We start from the raw sequence: 23,104 nt of genomic DNA, 5'->3' as shown, positions 1-23,104 counted from the left end.
TTTTCGCAGAGATAATTATTCAGTTCAGCCAATCTAGAACGTTTCATGCTCATCTTAGTTTTTTGAATTTGAAACATTGCACTCTATTTTGTTGAGTGAAAATCAGAAGTCGATAGCCTTGCTTGAAAGTTAGTTTTTGAAATCTTATGACTCTGTAACAGTTACTGTAGTCTATATATTATTGAGTGTTGCCAAGGTACAAAACACATTACAGTAGAATGAAGTATGTGAACGAAATTATTGAACAAGGTATAAAGATCGATAAACAAGAAATTTAGTTAAAAACAAATTAAGTTGACTAAGCGAAGTGATATGACTGTTGGTACAACGAAATATAAATTACTAGTTGGCCGAATTTTAGTATCGTAGGCTACTTCTGTGCAGACGATTTTGTGCCGTCAAAATAAACGTAGCCTACTTCTTTTCAAACGTCAAGTTTAGACTACTCTAAGTTGAGCATGTGGTTTTGGAAGTTTTGTATCAAACAAAACCACATAATGTGACCTACAGCACAAGCATGACAAAAATAAGACTGGTTAATTTCACATCTGTTGGTGCCTTTGGATCGTATTTTACAAAACTTAATAGTCGGTTAGCAGTCTGTAAAATATTGCATTTTAAAGCCGAGTGCATTATCTTCTACGTGGCAAGCTCTTTGGATTGCAGTTAACTCGTAATTTAGTTTTGAGTAGAACAAAGTATAAAGATTCGGATGTAAGAATCTTGGGGAATAGTTTTGCATTAATTCAATCTGATAAGCGATCAGGTAAGGGTAAAAAATTCTACCAAGGTACTTTTATTATATTGTCTTTATTTTTGAGAACCAACTGCTAAAATTATTAAATATCATCCAAGCCAACAAATCGGTTCTTAGTTACATTGATAAAACGTTTTCAGACTTAGAGACTTAGACATATACGTTAGAGCTTAAAAAAGATTGATTTACTTGCTGATATAACATGTGAAGCCTTCTCAGACAACAAAGCAACAGTTTTTTTTACATCGATTCACAGACGTTAATTCAGTGTAAAAAGTAATTGATTAGTTGTCTGGGTTGTTACGTGAGCCCATATGCTAATACCTACAAACACAAAGAAATATCAACCCTTATGTGGCTATTTGCTTAAAACATGATTCTGTTATAATTATTAGAAAGGCTGGAGAGATAGACAAGCTTTCAATTTGCTGTGGTCAATAAATATGTTACGTGTTGGTGTTTGGAAAGTTTTTTATAATGCTCTTCTGTTTTGGCATGTTTCAGTTTCACGAAACTGCGTTGTTTGTTTGAAAGATTTGGCGTTTTTTAAACAAAAAGAAATATCTGCAAAATGGTGTGAGGGTTTCCCTTTAAAAGCTTACGGCTTTGGCCTGGTCACACTTACAGCAAACAAGTGCTTGAGGAAGTCACACTTTTGTAACAATTTTCAAAATTGTTTACACGCAAATCAAACACTGTTCATAAAACCACCAAAACCCGCAGCATCAGGCTAGAAGCATCGAACCCGCAGCATCAGGCTAATACAGATCGTGAGAATCTACACTGTGAAGTAAGCAACGGTCATGCTGCTAAAAGCGAAACTCAATCAATTGCACTGTTCATAAGATTATGACGAACCAGACAACCTTTGTTAGAACGGCACTCGATTTGTCGTGAATGTTGGGTGTAAGAATTCTTAGGTGAGAGTGAGTTTACCCCAGATATTACATCCAGGGGGGTGAGGTGAGCCTTACTCATTTAGGACTTAACTTCAGTTAAAGCTGAAAATATAAAGTGCACTGTAATAGCATATGGTGAATGTACTGTAGACTATGCATTTTGATTTAAATGTGATCGGCGGGGATGCATTGCTATTTAAAAGTCAAAAAGGATTAACGAGTGTGAAAAAGATTTGAGAAGCTCTAGTCTAGTCTAAATTATGATCTTGGCAATTTTGTTTTTAATTAAATTTTATCTCGAAAAGATATCATTGCTCTAAATCTAAAACTAGATAATTTATTTGTATTGTTTGTATTGCCTGAATAAAGCGCTGACGACGTTAGCTTTTGTGGTTTGTTTATTCTTGAAACTCATCTTTTATTTTATTTCCTTCTGACAAAGTCGATAAAGCTGAAAGCAGTCATTTGAACTGAACTGAAGGTCTTTTAGAAAGGAAAGAAAGCTATTTCAACTTTGCACTTACCTGTTAAGAGCCACCAGAAATTGCATGTGCCATGGAGACGTCCCTGTCGTCGGTCACATAGCCAACACTAACGCAAACGGCGCCATAAAAGGCGAAACTGTAATGCAATTTCCAACGAGTATTCCAACTCACAATGCGAATGCATTGTAAGCAGCGTCAGAAATGCAAACAAATTCAGATTTCATCCTTTTTCTATTTGATCAAACTGCACGCCAAGCGGAACAGTTTGTTTGATTTTTATTGCAGTTCCTTCAGGATAGTCGGGTTTGTTTGCGCACTACAGAACAAGCAGGGTGATGTAGACTGCTTCTTCACGGGCAGCTGACAATTCATCTACGAGTGTATTCAATGGCATCAAATGTTGAAGCGGGCAAAATCGCTATAACTTCAGTTGAGTTAAGCTATAGCATAGTTTAAGATGGTGTCTGAATAAAGCTGATAATTCAAGAGGGTTTTGTCACACTGATAGGCCTACATTAGCGTAACGAAAATAAAAAGTACACATCGAGTGACTAGATTTAGAAAGCTCTCGATTAGCACCTAAAGCCTTTATAAAAGCAATGTGGAGTTTAGTCCTATCAATTGCGAATATTGCTAAAGGTAAAATGTAATTTGTTCTCTTTATGATGATTGTATACTTGGAATCTTGGATGTAACCTTTGATAACATATCACTTTGGTTGCAAGTGCTTTTGGATTCAACTCGTTTATTTATTGATATTTTTGAGGAGGAAGAAAACTATTTTTATACCCCTTACACGTGTCAAGATTAAACAATGTAGACAGAAAATGACTAACTCAACTTTTTTGTGATTATCCCACAATAGGCTACTTCATATTTTTGGTTCAAGGTACAATTAGCACGTTTATTAAAAACTTTACGTAATGTTTGGTCAAGTAAACCAGTTGCTGTTACAAATTTGTTCTTTGTTTGCCCCACAGAAGTTTGTGCTGATACACCTGCTGTGTCTGAGGGTTTTGGTTTAGCTTTGTGTACTGAGCAATCAAACCTCTTCGAAAGCCTTTTGTTTGGTTGTTGTACTGTAGCCACAAAGCTTATCTGATAGTGAAGAAATAGTGTAGTGGTTTTGATTGCATCGTTTACCCGTTTATGATTTAATTTTTTCTGCCGGTCCATTCTTGCGACAGGAATTAGTTTAAAAAAAATTGTTGTCGTTTTCAAAAATATTTTAACTTTTGCTGACAGCAAATTTCGATGTCCGTTTACCTGGCAAAATCAACATATTCACGATGTAGCCTAAGTTATGCATTTATCAAAGAAATGTTTGTTTTTATAACTGTAAATGCCTTCGCCTCAATCGTTTTCAAAATTTTACTCACCTCGCCGTAGTGGCTCTACAAGTGAGTTTTCATTTTTTGTACCTTCATTGACAAGAGGTCAACATCGTAAAAGCAAAACTTCTGTATTGTCATTTTCGAAATTATGGATTTTAATTTTTCTGTTTCAGCAAATTTGTTGATATTAGCCAAAAAACTTATTTTTTCTTTTTTACAGCAATGAAACTTACGTAGTCGACGATATATTTTAAAGCTACAAAGTGCATTTGTAAATTCTAATTTTCGGCAGCATGGCTTTTGCAAACCAACCTTTAGATCGCCGACAATGCAACGACAACACAAGCAACCAACCTAGAATAAATGCAACTTTGAATGTATCTGTTTATAAAATCTCTTTTTCATTACGGAGATCCTGCTGTGGACATTTCGGCCACGTACTTTTAGTTTTTATTTTGTTATCGCTGCCGACATGGACGTCACAGAAGCGGCTCTATCGGCCGATAGACGCTTGTTATGACGATGAGGTAAATCCCCGTCAATGTAAACCTCCATTTGACAATATCGCTTTAAAGAAAACTGTTAAAGTTTCGGAGACTTGCGGAGTCCCCACCCAAGAGTCGTTCTGCAGGCTAATGAGGCGTAACGGAAGGATGACCCGAATTTGTGATGTTTGCGAAAGAAGTGGCAGACACTCCCATTCAGCGAAGTACTTGACAGATATCAACGACAGCGGTAACATTACCTACTGGCAATCAAAGATCCTTCGACGAGGTGGAAGAAGAAAACATGTGTCTCTGACTCTTTCTTTCGGAAAAATGTTTGAGCTGTCGTATATTGCTTTGCAATTCTATTCTTCGCGCCCTGCATCTATGATCATCTATAAATCAATGAACTACGGTCGGAAGTGGGTACCCTATCAATACTACGCCAGAAACTGTCAGGCTCGATTTGGTCTTCCGAACCGCAACGTAGCAAACAAAACAAACGAGCAGGAAGTCTTGTGCGTCGAAAGCAGCAGCAGTCCCTTCCCTTTGATTGGAGGGCGCGTGTTTTTTAATCCTACCAGAGGTCGTCCTTCAGGGGCCGATTTTGAAAACAGTTACATTTTGCAAGACTGGGTTACTGTTACGGACATTAAAATTGTGCTAACTGGAGTCAATGATGTCAATGCCATTTTTTCCCCTTCTCGAATCAGTTCAATGCGTAGATCTCGTACTGAAGGTCGAGCATCGAGAAGAATCGCGAGCTCTTCTGGTGGTGCTGCGGCAGGATCTTTGAGATTGGGAACCAATGTGAGGGACAGTCGTGCAGTTGTTGGGGGGGCGCTCAGCGCAACATACCAGAAAACAATCAACAGACAAATAGAGTTGGACAAGGGAAGCAACTCTGTACCAAGCTCCACTCATCATGGTCACCGAATTAGTGCTTTTTATGCCATCAATGATATTACAATAGGAGGACGGTGTAAGTGCAATGGCCACGCTTCCAGATGTATTGTGAGAAATGGTCGACTAGTTTGCGACTGCAAACACAACACGGACGGAGTAAATTGTGAAAGATGCAAAGCGTTTCATCTTGACAGGCCCTGGAGAAGAGCTACAAGAGAAAACGCCAACGAATGTGTAGGTAAGTCACTCACTTACGCATTCTAAGATGAATACAACTTTATTTTTTTTTATTTTTACACACAATTTTGCCATGATGTTCAAGATTTACAAAAACGATCCAACAGGTATAGATTTTTCACGGTGTTGAGCTCCGAGAGCTAAAAAGGGGCGCAGATTGAAATGACATAACTTTTAAAAAAAGTGTTGGGTACTTGCTAAAATTCCCACGCATCAGAAAAAGAATCGGAAACGGTTTTGGCGTGTGTAACTTTGTGCACGTTTTAGAACTCCAAGTATGTATTGTGGGCTATAGCCTACCGTTTTGAAAAATGGTTTTTGAAGGCGCTGCAAATGAGTAGATTTTTTCTTTGAAAAGCAAAGTTACGCAAAAGGTTGCCACAGCTCTTAAAAATGGTAAACAATTTACAACACCAATATTTTCCCATATAATTTGAATTTTGAATTATTTGTTTGTTATTGAACTCCACTTGGTGATAATATTTTCGCTTTGCGGTCACGGTCTAATTTCAGCCACTTTTGCGGAGTCGCTTTATTGCTTTTCACAATACATGGCACTTAAATAGTCAAGGATCATACGAAAGAATGCACTTGCGTTGAAAAGAGATTAGCGGCATTGGCTGTGATTGCTAAGTTATTAATAGCTATAAACCACCAAGTAGAAGTCGATAGATTAACACCAGGTGATCGTGATTAAGCTGGCATGCCTCGCATGGTCCACAGCAACGGTTACTTCGCTGTTCGCTTGTATTTATTGCATGTGGCCTTACCAATTTCATTGACACCAAATGAATATTTTTGCTGAATACATGTAACCAATCTTTTGTTGTGCTCATTATCTCCATACCCTCCTCAAAACCCATGTTTTACAATATATGGTGTTACATCAAAAACAAAACTTAAATAAACATCAACAGATTTTAACATAAAGCTTTAAGTTTCTTAAAATTAACTCCTTTATTGAAATCGTGAAAACAGGTAGCATTTATTTTTCACTAATCCGCAAAGCATGTATTGAAGCGCATTTTTGATTTAAACGGAGCGAAAACTGCAGCAGCTTTGTGAAAAGTGTGTGCAATCAACCTCAACCCAATGCAGTCAAGCATGAAATATAAAGTTTTGAAAGACTTTAATTGATATCTAGCTTATTAATTACTTGTTATAACTCATATTGCCAATGATGTTTGATGAAAACTGACAGATAAAGGTATGATAATTTTATTTACATGTTTTTTAAATAAACTAAAATATCATCCTTTTAATCTTAAACACGCTAGTGCAGCAGTAATATAGGCAACCAACTTCTATTGGAAGTTGCAAAAACTGTTAATGAATACTTATAATGCTATTTTGGTGATGCTGCAGCCCACTTTGCGTATGCAGTGTAGTAAACAAAAACTATTTTTTGAATTCCCGGCTTTAAACTAGCTGCTGTAAACATTGGCAGTCGTTTACCTTGACTTCACAATTCATGGCTAAACTGAGCATTAGTTTTGAGAAGATATTATGTGTAGGCTACAGAAAATGCTCAAGCAGCATTGAATCAATTTTAAAGACAAACTGATTTCACCAAAATGATAACAAAAGTAAATGACCGAGTAAGAATGGTCGATGCTGTGTACTAAAATCAGAGTGGTTAGCCTTTCGCCGCACACACTTCCTTTGTTTTCTCACACATAGATCAGAGATCAAATACATGATGATACTGTTAAAAGCGAATTGAAGCTGTGGAGTTGTTTTCAACACAAAGATAGGCCGTTATCCCCACGCCACATCTATCCTATCATGCGAATCCAAAATGGCTGCTAGACTTGTGATAATAGTTCGTTTAAGAATTTTATTGGGTTTGTGATACACCGCAGATAAAGTCATTCTTTATTTTGTCGGTTGAAGTTAACTTCAACTTTCTGAAAGTAGCCAACAAAAGAAAATTGCTGGTGGTCCAGCTTTTGCGGACTGAGGAAATTGAATACGCAATCATTGGATAATTGTGGTATTTCTTTTCACGCCTGATCTTTCAGTTCTTTGACAGCGGTGGTTTGTCGTTGGATAAGAATGCCACTTGATTATCTCAAGTGTTCAGATCAATAGAAGCAGTTTGATGAAAGTCAGCTGATTTAACAGACTATCAAAACACCAACAGCTGCTGTCTTTGCCACAACAAAGTTTGCGCTGAGAGACCTTCGCATAATGATCTACTTTGCTGCGAAAAAGTAAATTCAAATGTTCAACAATACGCTCATTTCTCTCCAGAAAATTTTAGTTTAAAGATTTGATAAACTTCAAATTGTTTAACATTTAAAGCATTTCACATTTAGTAGTTTTGTGGATAGGTTTATGTACGTAACTGTTTCTACGCAAAATTGAAATGCTTTTCAGAACAGATTTGTTTACTGAACCGTTTACACCAGTCTAATCTACAAAAAACGCTTAAAAACAAAACATGTATAACGTCCGCGTTTTGTCGCTTCTACTTTTTTCTAGACCTCTGCTATGTTTGGCATGGTTATAGGTGAATTGTTCGTAAACGGTTGTTCGTAAAATTAATTCTTCGTAAAACAATTCTTCGTAAATCATTACTTCGCATACATCAATTGTTCGTATAGCGGATTGTTCGTAAACAGGTGATAGGTCAATTGTTTGTGAACAATTTTTTCAGTTGTTACTCAGGAGCGCCGGAAGCGGGGGGCATCATGGAGGGACAGGGGGCAATGGTGCCTTTTTAAAGTCATGTAAGCTACTGCACATTTTGCAATATAACAATTTCTGCTATTCGCTTTTAACCTAACTATAACACAGGCCAACAAAAAAAATTTGGCACAAATAAAGGTGAGAGTCATTTTAAAGTATTTCAAGACCCCTGATTCTGAAAATGCACTTAGTTTTTTTGAATTGGTTCTAGTTTTCGAGATATTCGACAATGAAAATATTTTTGAAATTGTTAATCAAAAGCTTTCAATCAAAAGCTCAAAATAATATTCACAGCACAAATTCTGCAACACAGTAGGTTACATCATTATAACATAGCATGATGTCCTTCTTTGTATACCGGACACTTGTATCATTACTCGATAGTGAGCTGACAGATGAGCATGATCGCTATATCTCATCTTAAAAGTTTTAAAAAAATTGGCCTTTCAGCAACAAAAGTGCCCTTTTTCATAATCCTGCCCCCTCCCCAGTCAAAAGTTGCTTCGGCGCCCCTGTTGTTACTCGTGCAGGACATTTCCTTTGAAAATGCTCAAATTTTCAATAAGTAGTTTCTTGCCCTTGTGCGTTAAGTGCACTATCATCTCTGTAATAAAGCTGGCCGCCATACAAAAATTTTGGCTTTCCTGTTTCGCTGCCATTCTGAATCAGGGACTCTACACTTTGTCTGCTCGTCTACAGCACGTCACATCTAGCACATCTCTAGCATATACGCTACCCTAATTAATTGTTCGTAAAGAATTGTAACTGTTTTACGAACAATTAGTCTTACGGTCAATTGCATGCACGAAGAAATGGTTTACGAAGAATTGTGTTTCGAAGAATTAATTTTACGAACAAATGTTTACAAACAATTGTTTTACGAACAACTGTTTACGAAAAAAACGTCGGACACCGTTTGGCATATGTTGTTTTTTTTCGTTGTGATGGTCAGAAATAAAAACAAAACTGAAACTGAATGTGTATTGTTTCTTCAAAAATGATAAAACAAAAAAATCGCTTGATTTTTGAAATAAAACAAATCCTTGTCGACATTTTTGTCGTCTGATTGTTTTTACACTTTGCTCTTTTGCAGTGTTTAGTGACATTTGCTAACTGTATGCGAAATGTAACATGTAATCACAAAGTTGCTACAGGCACGTGCAACATCAATTAGTTCTCAAGAAGATATTAGCTTTCTAAACAACGCCCCAGCAATTGAAACAACTTTTCGACATCAGCCCACCAATTTGACAGATTAACTGTTCAGCAATCCAGGCTGGTTGTGTTTTTTTAACCAATTGTATTATTGGCAAACGAACATACGAATACTGTGGTTGAATGGAAGGAATCTTGAAATCATTTTTTGTACAGTAAGGTACTTTTGTGATTTCAAAGCTTTTCGGTTCATTTTGGCCAGGGATTTTGGCAAGGTGTTTAATCCCAAAGCTGGCCAGCTCTCCGGCACTTACGAAATGAAATGTGCAAAGCTTGGGCTTCTTGCACGAGCAAGCAAGAAAAGTTGTTGGATTACCGGGCTTTGTATCGTCGGAAGTGTATCGTTTCCAGTTGTTAGCAGCTTACAGCAGTTTGTTTTAAAAATTATATACTGTTACAGAAGCCTACGATCCTTTGTGTAAGCTGCACATTAATCTAAATTCGTGCATCATCCTGTTTTACAGCAAATTTTTATAAAAAAGTAAAAATCACTTCTTTTAATGACACAAAACACAAAATAACTTACAAGTTCGTCAGTTGATACAAAAAAAAAATGCAAAAACAGTTATGACAATAACTTATTCTTTCGTTGATCTACAGCTTGTAGCTGCAATTTACATGCAAAGAAATGTCGTTTCAACGCCGAGTTGTTTGTCAAATCCGGTGGAGTTAGTGGAGGGGTATGCCAGAAATGCCGACACCACACCACTGGACGATACTGCCATTTCTGCAAGCCTGGTTACTACAAGAATAACAAGACAAAGTCGATAGCGCATCGAAAGATTTGTAAAAGTAAGTCTTTACTGATATTTTATATCCGGTGATATTGTTTGTTTAAAAACTTGATCACTGAAATATAGTCAGAAGAATACCTAGCAAAGAGCGACCTTTTTAACCAAGTTTTATTTCAGCTTTTTTCGTATTGTTTATTTCTTGTTTTTCCACTTCAGATTTCATACTTTCTTTGTTGTTTCATTTGCTTTTTGTTTTGTTTAAGCACTTTAGACACAAGCAGACAAAACCACGCAACGACACGGCTTTTAATACAATTTATGCAGTAGAATTAAACTAGAAACTGCAAACGTTTTCTGCTATCCGGCATGTCAGCCATTGTTAAGCATCTGAACTACTGATATACAGTACATATCCAGCAAATAGGCCAACCATGTTTTTATCGCCCAAAAAAAAACAGGTTTCGCAAGCAAGAAAAATGCAAGTAGAAATGTGCATTTGAAGAATTTTTACATCTTTATGGGTAAATGTCCTATTGTTCTATGGAGCAAAAGTTTCAGCAACAACCAATTCAATAAAAAAAAACAAGCCAAAATTATTTGTCCGATGCGGTTGGCCCATGAATATTTTGCAGTTCCTTTAAGCCATGGCTATCTATTCTAGATAGAGAATCAGCATTTTAACTTGGTAAACAAAACTTTTGGAAATCAAATAGCCTTCAAACCATCGCCGAAAAGTCACATGAAAATGAAATTCTGTTAAAAATTTCAGCAAGAAAACTGAAAATGCCAAAAAAGAGGACATTTGAACATTTTTGATTGTCCTCAAAAGACCATTTATTATTTTTGAAAAAAGAGGACATATGGTAGCCCTACGTGAAATAAAATAGGGAATGCAAAAGAACCTATTAAACACGACCAAGAAAATAAGGCACATGACATATGGCGATTTGATTGCACGAGAAAAAGCATGTGACATGAAGATTTAAAAAAGCACCTCAGGCAAACAACTGCCTGCTGAGTCGAGGACTGCAAGATTTGATTTGATGAGCATAGCTTCGTGAATTTTTATATCAAGTTCGTTAGAAGAATTACGTATAACATGAGAAAATTTTTTGAAACAAAAATGTCTATCATTCTTCTTACCAACATCATGACGTTTTGATTCATTCTGGATTTGTTTTTCATGCTTTATTTTACTTCGAACGGTTATTTGCAAAAGTTGTGACAGACTTTCTTTGTCATTTCCTTTTTTTTTGAGACGTGAAAACAAAGTAAAAATCGACAACTTTTTCAGTTGAAAAACTACGTCAACTTTTGTCTCCAATTTTTGTGGACGTTGTCTGCTTGAGAGCATATACGTCACAAAATACCCTCGCAGCAAATCAGTCATTTTGACATTGATTCAATCTGCGCTAACGTTCATTCAACATAAAAAGGGAGTGATTTGTTGTCTTGGGAGCGATGGAGAGTCGTCAGTAAACAAGAAAGCACAGTTTCCTCGCTAGCTACATATTCAGCAACAACCATGAAATCATCTACGGTTGTCAATTTTACAGCATACGATATCGATGTTATGTCTTAAAACAAGAGGTTCAGAATGTTATAAATCATCTATATGGAATCTAGATGATAATGTAGAAGCATGGGAATAAAAACTCAATTCGAGAAGGGTGACGTGAACACAAAAACCCCTGGCTAGCCGAGCAACTGACAATAGAAAAGTGGATCGCTTTGAGATAGAAAGTGGAGTAACCAGCAATCAAAGCTTGTTTTTGTTACAACTCTCGACGCTCAGTAACCCCACACCAGCTTGTTCGTGTTTTGTCTGTAACCGACTTGTCAGATTGGGCACGTTTTTCACACCTTCAAACAATGAGGACAAACAAAGGCTCAAGTCATCGGAAACTGACTCCCACTTTGTAAGCTATTGTCGCCATTTTTACTGAAAAGAGAAAATTGCCAGTCAAGGCGGAGAAGTCTTAACACATCAACAATATTTCCGCGTGGGATGGGATGATTTGAGTTTTTATCAACTTTGAAAAATTGAAATCCTATTTATTGGACACGACTACACATACCCGATTAGGTTTATGTTTGGTAAGACGCCAAGATTGGTCAAAAGAATATGGAGTGGTGTGATAAACTGTAAAAAAAAAATTCTGCCAAAATAATTAATTGAACAAATAAATGAACTGTTTTGAAAGATGTTATGACTTTTGTGGTTTTAGGGTATTTACAATGATGAAAAAACGACAAATTTTGATGTTTGGTTTAATAAAAGATAACCACAAGAGCACAAATTAGAATTAACTTAACATATTTTCAACTTAATTCCATTATTGCTTGAAGATTGCCGTGCTGACTACTGCAGATGCATTTGTATTAGTTTTGACATAAAGTGTGGTGTTCTTGCACAAAGATTTATTAGTTATTGACCAGAAACCGTCAATAGTGTTGGGTTGATGTTCTGTAACCGTGTGCTTTGTGTTGGACTCGACATGTGCAAGTTGCTGTGCAGTGTGTAGGCTTAGGCTACACGTATATATTTCATAAGTTTTACCTAAATCAAAGTAATGCAGCCTACTACGGCTACGCTTTCTATTTTCTGACATTTTTTTTTATTTGATAATTTTGTACAATTTACCAAGAAAGTGCGACTTAGTTGTATTGTCTTGAGCTGAATACGGGTTTCGGAGAAGAATAAATTTACATTTGAAAAGACGAGGCAAAAATTAGAAAATTCTTCTTGCTTGTTTTCTTTGCTGTGGATTCGAACAACGACAATTAAAAATAATGCATTTTTTGTTGAGTGAAATTGACTTGATTCTTTCAGATAGAAAGTCCTAACGCATTTGGTTTGTAATCGTGTAATACAATCGAGAATGCTCTTTGCAAAGGTTCAACATTTGAACACTGCAAAAAAGTTATGTTGTTTACAAATTTATAGCTGTTGTTTATTGTCTAACAAGCATGTTTCAAAATATTTTGGTTTGCAAAATATTTTTTTGCATATCACATTAACCGCATGATTTTTCAGTGATTCGGCTGTTTCGCAGTTAGCAAAATCGGCCCTCTTTGCATTGATTTAACGTTTGTAGACGTTAAATTAACGTAAAAAAAGACTAATTCTCCTGACTGGGTTGTGCAGCTTTACAGTGACGCAGTTAACGATTTCATATTGTTCTTGACCGAAATGATACAAAATTCACAAGCTTGTTCTACAATGTCATCAAACCCGAATGCAAGGAATAGAAAGAATGAACACCTTCAAAACATGGCCTAATTTATTGTGCTCTTCTCCTTAAGACTTGAAGTTTATAAAAATTCTACACTCCACCTTTAGCCTACATCCCGTCAGAATTTACTGCCCTAGCGCTCTGAAAGTCACTAATTGAATACTGAAATGTTTGGCTGTCCATCAGGATTATTATCTTTTCAAAGCAGTTGCATTGTTGCAACGTTCATTTGCATTGTTGCAACGTTCATGGGTTCAATGCGAAAGTGTATATACTTTCGCATTCATCAGATAAACGCTGCAACTACTGTTAGAAAAGTCACCATTTGTTGGACTATAATGTTTAAAACGACGATTTGCTTCGATTGCGCGTAGCGCTGTGCTTATTTCTCGGAAGTCATGCGCAATAATAGCATGTGAAATTAGAGGGAAATTTTTCTATTAGTTTTCAACGGTAAAACACAAAGCAGCCTAAATTTCACACAAAACAGAAGGCACGTTAAATTTAACCTAACCACTATGGGATTTTGATTATGAAATGGTTATCAATTATTTATTTTATTTCAAGCTTGGCTTTAGGATTTTACTTCCTGACTTAGACAACCCAAATTTGTCTAATCATGCTTTGTCGTAAACAACCAATCAAGTATTACCTACTTTATATTTAAGCCTGCCTGAAAACTCGACAGAAGAAAATGTTTAAGTTTACTTGCACTGCTTACTTTTTTACACAATATGTGTTGTACTACTACAAGCACCGACGTTCTCAAATAAAAAAGAGTCTATATAACTTTTTATCAATATTTAGTCAATAGATTTGTATTTTGATTTTGCAAGATATTGCTTTTTAGCCACTGTCTCACTGGTTAGCCTACAATCACAGAACACTTGTTGGTTCACTTGCACTTTTGGTTTGTGCAGAGTTTTCTAAATATTGTCACTGGCTGCTTTTTTATTGTCAAATTCAAAAATTTTGTATCTTTTCAATCGTTAACGAACAACCGAGACAGCAAAACCTGTTATTTTTACATTTACATTGTAAAAATGTAAAACAATCGGTTTTTACAATGCAAAAATGACAGATTTTGCTGGCTGGGACACGATTTAAAAGCTCGAAGTTTTGGGATTTTTCATGCATGTAGTGTATACGCCGTGCAAGTAATTCTTTATCGACTTTGTATAGCTTGCGGGTGCCACCCTGTGGGCGCAGCGGGAAAAATATGCAACCCAGCGACAGGGCAGTGTCCGTGCAAGGAAGGCGTGGCTGGCAAAAAGTGTAACCGATGCGCCAAAGGATATGAGCAAACCCAATCGCGCATTTCACCCTGCATTAGTATGTTGCTTTAATTGGTTAAGCACCCTTCTCACTTAACCGAAACAAAAAAGAATAGTTTTTCTTCACTGAGAACAATCTTGCTACGATTTAGAGAAATATCTTCGTTTGTTTCGTTTCAGTGCGAAGGGGACTTCAACTGCTGGCTATTTTAAGAGGTTAATTTCTTCTTTTAGATAAGATTTTCTTGTATGGTAATTTTCTGCTTATAAAAATATTTAAGACATAAAAATATTTTTATTTTAGTGAATGCATAATATGCTTCTGTAATGCTAAATACATATCTTTAAAAATTAACCTCTCATGTTGCTTTCTGGTAGCACCACTGTTTTTAGCATTAATATATATAATTTCACGCCTAATTCATTTGGACAATAAGTGGTTTTCAATGCAATGCTCTTTGATAGATCAATTTGTTTGTTTGTGAAACACAGCTCATCGGACTTAGACGCCGTTGAGGCGACGTTTTGTAGATGTTAAACTTCGTTAGAATTTGTTCTTCAGTGTGTTGCGGTAATTCACAACACACTGAGATTGTTAAAGTAAAAGAAACTTAAACTATTGCAACTTCGTTAAAATTTTAGCAAGCTGTTAGACTTGATTCTGAAAGATGGCTATTTCAAGTTCATCTTGAGTGTGCGTTTGAAATTAAAAAAACTATGTCATTTGTACGTCGATTCAATGTAAATGTAATCTCAGCAGTGTGCAGAAAATATTTCGCTGAGAGTAGCCAACAAGAGGGTGGCATGTGTGCATGTGAAAATTTTTCATGTTCTTGATTGCTTAAAAACGCAAAAATGATGTCTATGTGTACACTGGTGCTCTGCTTCACGTTTATCCTGCTGCCATTGCTTGTTGCTTCAGCGTGCCGAGCTGACCAAATTTATTCGTGTTTTTGCTTCTTGAACTGTTATGGCTCTATCTTGAAAGAATCAAGTTTGTCAGCAAACTCTAAACGTAAAATAGAGATGTGTTTTTTAAATGATTGGTTCAAGCAGTTATAACTTTCTTTTTGCATCTCTAGGAATTCCTACTGTCATTCCTCCAAGCACAAAACGTAAGTACAGCACGACTTTGTGAGCTACACATTACGACTACGTAACTTAACAGCTAAACTCCTCCATTGCCACATTATCTTAATTATAAAAAAAAATGTCTTTCTTTGTGCTTCTATGCCACGTAGCTTCTCTTTCGCTTTGATGTCGAGGCTTGACCAGTTTGGTCCCTAGAAATTCGGATTGCTTAAGTTAGACGTTTGTGTTCATTCTTAAATATGATTTCAATCTTTTTTCACTTTCAGCTTGTGTCGCCTGCAAAAGATCAAAGGCACTGCAGCTAACCGTCAATAAATGGTGCAAAGTTGATTATGGTAACTTTCCTTCTTGCTTTCTAGTCTTCACTTTTGTTTATTTTGCAAAAAAAATTGTGAATTTGAACATTAATTAATGACGATTACACACAGCTGTAAAAAAACATCCAGAATAAATGGTTTCTGGGTAGCATCAGTGACACATCCTCATCTTTCTGTAATTATTTAATTAAAGATTTAAAACTATTTTGCCGTTTTTTAAATGTATTGGAGTGCTTATGCCATTTACGTATTTTTGTAGTCATTGAGACCAAAGTTATAGAGCAAGTGCCTTTTGGAAAGTGGGCCCTTGTCACGTTGGATATCATCAGAATTTACAAAAGAGGAAATTCAAAACTCCGACGAGGTCTTCTTGATGTAAAAATAAGGGAGCGCTCCTTGTCTTGCATTTGCCCTCGACTCAGGAAGAGCAAAAAGTATCTCCTCCTTGGAAAATACGACTCCACAGGATCAGAGCCTAAACTTGCCATCAACAAGAACACAATCGCTTTGCGCTGGAGGAACAAATACAAAAGGAAGTTAATTGTTTTGTTTCGACGAGCCCGTTCCACAAATGCATGTTGATGGTACATGCTGATAGTTTGCAATGTTGCATTGGACGTCAAACTTCCGTTTTTTCAGCGCAAATACGACGTCTTTTACACCATTGAGTGGGTTTCACGTCAGATACTCGTTGAATAATAATATATCAGTTATGGTTTGGTGAAGCAGTTGAATGCGAATCTACAAGGTTATAGGTTTAATAATGAGACATTTTGCGGTACAAAACTGTTACCATGGTGTGCCCTAAATTAGACGCATTGCCAAGAATCCCAGTCAAGCATCCAAAGTCAACGTTTTTCTATTCGTTTTACGATCGTTAAAAATCCCAACTGGTCAAGCCTGTTGGTCGAATATTTTTCAAAATCCTATTTCACGAAACCACCTGTGCATAAATGCAGTTCCACAAACTCTGCTTCCTTTGGAAGAACTTTTTCTGAACTGTTTTTTATCGTAATCCAGCGTCATGTAAAATTATATGCGGCTGGTCGCTTTGTATTTATTTTTTTACACTGTAACTGCTTTCTTTGTTGTCTTTGAAGCTTCTTGCTTTTTGCCCTTGTCCTATTTTTTTTTTATTCCGTTATGTTGATGCTCAATCTCAGATATTAAAGTGGATCATGTTTGTCTCTATGCTCGTTTATTGATGTAAATTAGGGGTCACCAGACTACGGCCCGCTGGCCAGATTCGGCCCGAAAAGTTCATCTAACTCGGCACGCCGGACTGTGCAAAGAATGTGATATATAATACTGCATAGTGAATAAAAATCCTGTCAAAAGTTAACACTGTGTGAAGTGTTTACGTATAATGAATTTGCTTTTTCTCGTCCTTAAATTCTTATTCAAACTTTTTAAAAATAGCTATTTCTGAAAGATTAAGTGTGACTTTGAGAGTAAGTGATAAAAACAATCATTTTTTTCTCTACAATCCATTCGCCCGCAACAACCGAATGTGTCAATTGAAGCATAGAGCTGGATAAACCACAGCCGTTCTGTTGAATCACCACTACTGGTTGTAGACTGTTGAACAAAATGGCCATCCTGTCCGCGAGTGTCTTTTCTCACAGCAATCTGGCCCTTCCTCAAAATACGTTTGGTGACCTCTGATGTACATGCCATGCGTACCTTTACAAGATGACGTAATGATATTCTCGTTGATTGGATTATTTGTGTTATATAACCGACATAAATCGTTTCTTCAATTCCACATACAATGACTTACAATTTTGAATTTTCTTTTTTGAAATAAAATATAAACAATATAACAAAGTTTTCAACTTGAGAACGAATAAATTTTACTTTCTTTCTCAAGCCTTTATGGTGGCTAGTGTTTATTTTGTCTTTGTCACATCGGTTCATTTTTGACACCTTAGAAACACAAAGCAAGACTTTTACAGGTACCACTTGAGAGCTATTCTAAATATACTTTCAGAAAAAAAATTGATTTGGTAACATCAAGGTCAAGATCTTGCTGTGATGACAGTTTTGTATTCTTGATTTGCAGCTAGCGTGAAATCTCTTCGTTCAAATTTATTCTCAAACAGCTATAAATCGTATTTTTGTATGCGTAGTTGAGAAGAAATGGGTACAAACATTTTCGAAGCGTGTAGTGGCGTAGGCTTACCACAAACTGTAAGAAATGCCAGCTCTTACTTCAAAAGCCTTTAAGTTTGCAATGTTATTTTCCGGCCAGTTTATTGATAGCACGGACTTCTCATTAGGCTACTACGTTTAATTTATTGGTCAAGTTAGGCTATTTATGTCAGAGTTTATAGTGTGATTCATCTTAAGAAACAATATTTTATCATTCAAAAACGTTTAAAAAATTCATAAAGATAAACGCCGCTATGTGCTTGTAAAACACTAATTGTGGTTTTGCAGGTAAAGCTCACAGTAAACAAAATTTTATTGGCTAATCATCGCCTGCGACAAGAGCGTATACACAATACAGCTGAGGCAACAATTATTAGTTGATGATTAATGAAAAACAATAACTGCAAAATTTCTTTAAAATTGATAAACTATCATGCGTCCCTTTATCTTAAATTCACACGTAATTTAAGAGAGTATGTGAAAATTCACTACGCAGATTACCAGTTGGGCTAATTTTGAACGCTTGCGATGGGATTGCTGATTGCTGCAGTCCTTGATTTGAACAAACTTTGACTTTTTGCTTCGGAGAAGGTTGTAATATTTATAGAAAGATATAATTTCAGCTTATATGCTGATACTGCTGTCAGTGCTGTGAATGCAACTTTTTTGGCAGACAACGCGCCATTTGCTCACCTGCAGTTAATAAATCCTTGCGATCAAAATTAATACAAGATTGCACCCAATAGGTGTCGCACAAGAACAATTTTCTTAAAACAAGTAGGCTATCTGACAATAAGGATACAGCAATGGCAGTGGTTGTTGTACTTTTTGGGGTATGGCACACCAAAGAATTTCGGAAATTACCACACCACATATTGAATTACCACACAGTTTTGCGACAGATTGCCTTTCTTTGACTTTTGATTGAAGCTGATAGGCCACGTCTCAAGCTATACAATATGCTGTAACTTACATGGTAGAAGTTATTTAAAAGGTATAGCTTAATTTTAATTAATTTACAGCAGTAAAACCATTACTTTTACAGTAAAACCATTCACAACAGTCAGGCCCGGATTTAGGGGGGCAGAGGGGGCAGTTGCCCCGGCCCCCCGACTTTTGAAGGCCCCCCCCCCCTATGTGAAAAAAAATGTGATTTTGTGTTATTTTATTCCTTTTGACCTTTAAAGTTTCTGCAAAATGCTGTGCAGTACTGGACTGATGCTACTGTAGACGTAGAGATGGTTTTTACACGCCGTAGGCGCGAAAAAATTTTTTGCACGGGGGCCCCCCGATCTAAAAGTGCCCCGGGCCCCCCATCAGCTAAATCCGGCCCTGACAACAGTAAAATCAGTGGTGGATTTCCAGAAGATTAGCTTCCGGAGCGCTAGTTTTTTACTTTCCAAATGCGCTAGGTGCCGTAGAAGAAATTCAGAAATATGTCTTTATAAGACTTTGAAACAACACACTTGATGTACGGTACGTAAAACGTTGCTAAAGTAGGTATCATGGTCTATAGATGGTATAGCGTTGTTAAATGCAAATATTCATATTTTAGTGAAACAATAATACAAAAAAATACAAGTTATAGCCTAGAAAAATAAAAGAAAAAAAATTGTTTTTAGTTTTTTCCACTTTTGATTTTTCAAGTTATAGCCTACAATTTTTAAGACACTTATTGTACCGTATTCAAAATCATAAATCCTCTGGCGACTTCGGGTCTCAATTGCCGGGTTACGTCCATGACGTAATCAGGATCCAACATACTTCGCTGAAAAATTTCTCAGTGGAAGAAGGATCATTCGTATAAAGAGTAAACTTGAAACAGTTACAGTGTGTAGAGAAGCACGGTCAGATGTCAGTAGCCTATGAGGTTCATTTGTGAAAATCCGCGCTCACACTCGCTCAATGAAATTGGAAGAGATTATAGTGACGTTTTCAAATTTTGAAAACTCTGGGATCTTCTTTTCGTAGTTATAGCCTATATTCACGAAGTCCTCTCACAGCAGCTTCGCGTTCATCTAAGCGCAATCTCTTTGCCACTTCAATGATTTCGTTTTCTCCGTGTGTCATTACTGTGTCCTCTGGCCAAATAGTTGAATCAAGTATTTTTCAGCTGTTAATAAATGACAAGTCTGTTGAATTCAACAAGCGATCTTGGATGGAATTTCCTAAGTGTTATAACTTACACCCTTCTCTGTTGGGTGGAAAATATCACCCTTTGGTAGGGTGGAAATGACCATCTTTCCCAATAGGCTATGGGGTGGGAATGAAAAAGTAGAAGTGGAATTTTTAGACCACCCCTAGAAGTGGTTAAAACTACACTTTGTGATTTACAGTGTAGAAGATGCGGGGATTGATTAGCGGGCTATTTCTGCAATTGTTTAGCCTACATGTAATTCTACACCTTTGAACTCTAAGGTTTCTTCAGCATCCTTAGCAATGCCATAATGTCGTCCGGGTTCGTTCCTTCGTGTTTCAAATAATTTTGCAAGATTATTAATTTTGTTATCTGCATCTCAAATAGTAGCCTACATGCTCTGTTTTACAGTTCAAGGCTTTGGCTATTTCGGATAATTATTGCGAGTATTCGTACATCAAAGCCAAGCCCAACAAGAAATCCGTGGATGTTATCTTCGACAAGGGTCCTTGATATTTCACACGTTCCCGAGAATCTCTTGTGTCGCTAATAGCTCCCTTTTTGAAAAATTCGACAAGTGCTGAAAAATCATTCCAAACGGCACTAACTGCGCCGAAACTCGAGGCTACCCAACGTGTGTCCAGTAGGCATACCCTTCCGATTTTCAACAACTGCACTTCAACAGCCGCTGCACATTCACCCAATTCCCTCCTAGTGTTAGGAGAAGCGTGGTAAAGGTTATTAAAGGCTATAGCGTTTGTCCATAACAAATCGAAATCGATTCAAATTACTGACTGATTTTACAGCATGACGAACCGATAGTTCCAATCTATGGTTGCACAATACCACACCACAATGTCTGGAAATTAATCACGAAGCCATTTTGCTACACCACTGTTGCGACCTATCATCACAGCCGCGCCATCACATACAACACCAATCAAACAAGAAGATAAAAATGTTGTAGACATGCCATATGAATTTGGGCAGCTCTTCAGGGAATCATAGATGCTATTCGGCGTAAGAATAGCGAACTCAACAAGACAAATACGGTACATTCACAGGTTCGCTTCCGTCAAGACTAGCACGAAGATATATTATCAGAGTGAATACCCGATTTAACGTGTTCGAATCATCAAGAATTATGGATATACTTTTACTGAACAGGGCAAAGCATAATAAGAGTATAAAATATTTGAGCTTCCGGAACGCCGTTCCGGAGAAGTCAATTTTTTGATGGAGCTTCCGGAGCGGCGCTCCGAACCGCTCCGGCTGAAATCCAGCCCAGAGTAAAACCAATGTAAAAGGTCTGCCTATGTAAAATGAACGATTTAGAAAAATGCCGGTATGCAATTATTCAGTGGAATCCACTCTAGTTGGCTATTTCCATTTGAGTTTTTAAGCGAAGTAGCTTCACATGCATTTGTACTTTATAGGCCGACATAGCATACCCTGCGTACAAACCGGCAGCCCTTGTTGGTCCTGCTATAAGTCTCGGAGATAAAATCGAAGCCTATATCTTCTTCCAATTTTTGATACTCACTGTCGAGCAAGTAGCCTACAAGGTAGGCCTACGTAACATACAAAATTTTCGGAAAGCAAGCACAAATTATGTACGGTGTGAAGAATGTCACGGAAGGAAAAAACAGCGTAGCAAGACAATAAGCAAAACCGTTAAAATAAAATGCTTGATCATAAATAAAGTGACTTGCGTTCTTTTAGTGACCATAGGCTACTTACCATTACCTCTTGATGTTGAGGACAGGGCCGGATTTAGCTGATGGGGGGCACATGCAGGGGCGCCGGAAGCGGGGGGGCAGGGGGGGGCGGATGTCCCCCCTGCCCCCAATTTTTCTGCAGATGGAGGGGCAGGGGGGGCAATGGTGCCCTTTTAAAGTCATGTAAGCTACTGCACACTTTGCAATATAACAATTCCTGCTATTCGCTTTTAGCCTAATTATAATTTTTTATTTTTGCATCAAAATAATATTTACGGCACAAAATTTTGCAACGCATTACAGGCTGTAAAACTCGCTTTTTTTCGGCAGCCATCGTGGCCTACCGGGAGCTCCTTCTCGGCGGCCAAATCTGCGTGCTTGGAGGCCAAAATACAAATAACGATAGCACAAGTAAATAGAATTAAACTTGCAACAATGCTAAAATGATCACTTAGTGTTGTTGAAGTCTGGGCCTGGGCGACGTCCCACAATAGAATCGTTGCACCAATAACTGCTTTATCCGGATTGTAATCCAGTAGCCTACTGCGGACCATCTAAGATTCTAACGACACTCGCACGAGTGTCTCCAATGTGGTTGATTTAAAAGAAGTTCGCCACTCCCCTAAAATTTTTTTTAGCAACGAAAAACAACGTTCTACATGTGTTGACGATGACGGCAAGGTAATAAAATAAGTATTTTAATGATGTGAAGGACATTACTAAAAGAAGCATAATTTTTGCAAAATATGATCAAAAAATGTTTTCCCCTCGGATGTCAACTAACCTAGTTCTCCTTTTTAACAACGATTCAATGTCCGACAACATCGAATCGACATAAAAACGACAATATTGCCAGCCGACGTAAAGTAGCACTTCGGATAAAGACTTTGTTAAAATAAACGTCGGAAATTACAAACAAGACTTAGCCTACAACGCTGGTGATCGCAGATGGATATATTCCATCAATAACAAATATTCCCGCACAATGCAACAGTGGCGATTATGACGCGCTGACCTAATTTTGCGTCACTCTTTGATACTACATATTTTCGACAGTTAATCCACGATCATTCTATTGCGAAATTAAAATAATTGTTGAGGAGACCGGCGGCCAAACTTGGCCGATTGAGGAGGTAACACCGTCGGTCATTCCATGGGTCATTCAAGCACTACTTAGCGGCCATGGCCGCAGGCTGCTTTAAGGCTTGACAGTAGGTTACATCATTATAACATAGCATAATGCCCTTCTTCGTATACCGGACACTTGTAGGCTATCATTACTCAATACATAGTGAGCTAATAGATTAGCATTATCGCTATATCTTATCTTAAAACTAGAAAAAAATTGGCCTTTTAGTAAACAAAAGTGCCCTTTTTTGTAATCTTGCCCCCCCAGTCAAAAATCGTTCCGGCGCCCCTGGGCACATGGCACTTTT

At 37.2% G+C, this 23,104-nt stretch overlaps 1 protein-coding gene across 2 annotated transcripts; it reads left to right on the top strand.

Moving 5' to 3' along the window:
• Window positions 1-3,711: 3,711 nt before the first annotated feature.
• LOC145777170 (netrin-3-like) lies at window positions 3,712-17,476 on the top strand. Of its 2 annotated transcripts, XM_082588480.1 has the most exons (6): window positions 3,712-5,104; window positions 9,610-9,801; window positions 14,162-14,311; window positions 15,336-15,368; window positions 15,612-15,680; window positions 15,922-17,476. In XM_082588480.1, the coding sequence occupies exons 1-6, from the start codon at window positions 3,769-3,771 to the stop codon at window positions 16,242-16,244; spliced, it is 2,103 nt and encodes a 700-aa protein (XP_082444606.1). In that variant the 5' UTR covers window positions 3,712-3,768; the 3' UTR covers window positions 16,245-17,476. The 2 variants fall into 2 exon arrangements, with proteins under 2 accessions (XP_082444606.1, XP_082444608.1); XM_082588482.1 differs by lacking the exon at window positions 14,162-14,311.
• The last annotated feature ends 5,628 nt before the right edge of the window (window positions 17,477-23,104 follow it).

Source organism: Aplidium turbinatum, chromosome 9, assembly GCF_918807975.1.
Source record: "Aplidium turbinatum chromosome 9, kaAplTurb1.1, whole genome shotgun sequence".
Classification (NCBI taxonomy): domain Eukaryota; kingdom Metazoa; phylum Chordata; class Ascidiacea; order Aplousobranchia; family Polyclinidae; genus Aplidium; species Aplidium turbinatum.
This window is presented reverse-complemented; position numbering and strand designations above follow the sequence as displayed.

Excerpts from the sequence above, each read along its gene's own strand:
- LOC145777170 (XM_082588480.1), top strand. The coding sequence starts at position 3,769 with ATGGCTTTTGCAAACCAACCTTTAGATCGCCGACAATGCAACGACAAC. Across the intron at positions 5,105-9,609 it reads AAACGCCAACGAATGTGTAG|CTTGTAGCTGCAATTTACAT; the intron begins GTAAGTCACTCA and ends GTTGATCTACAG. Across the intron at positions 14,312-15,335 it reads GCGCATTTCACCCTGCATTA|GAATTCCTACTGTCATTCCT; the intron begins GTATGTTGCTTT and ends TTGCATCTCTAG.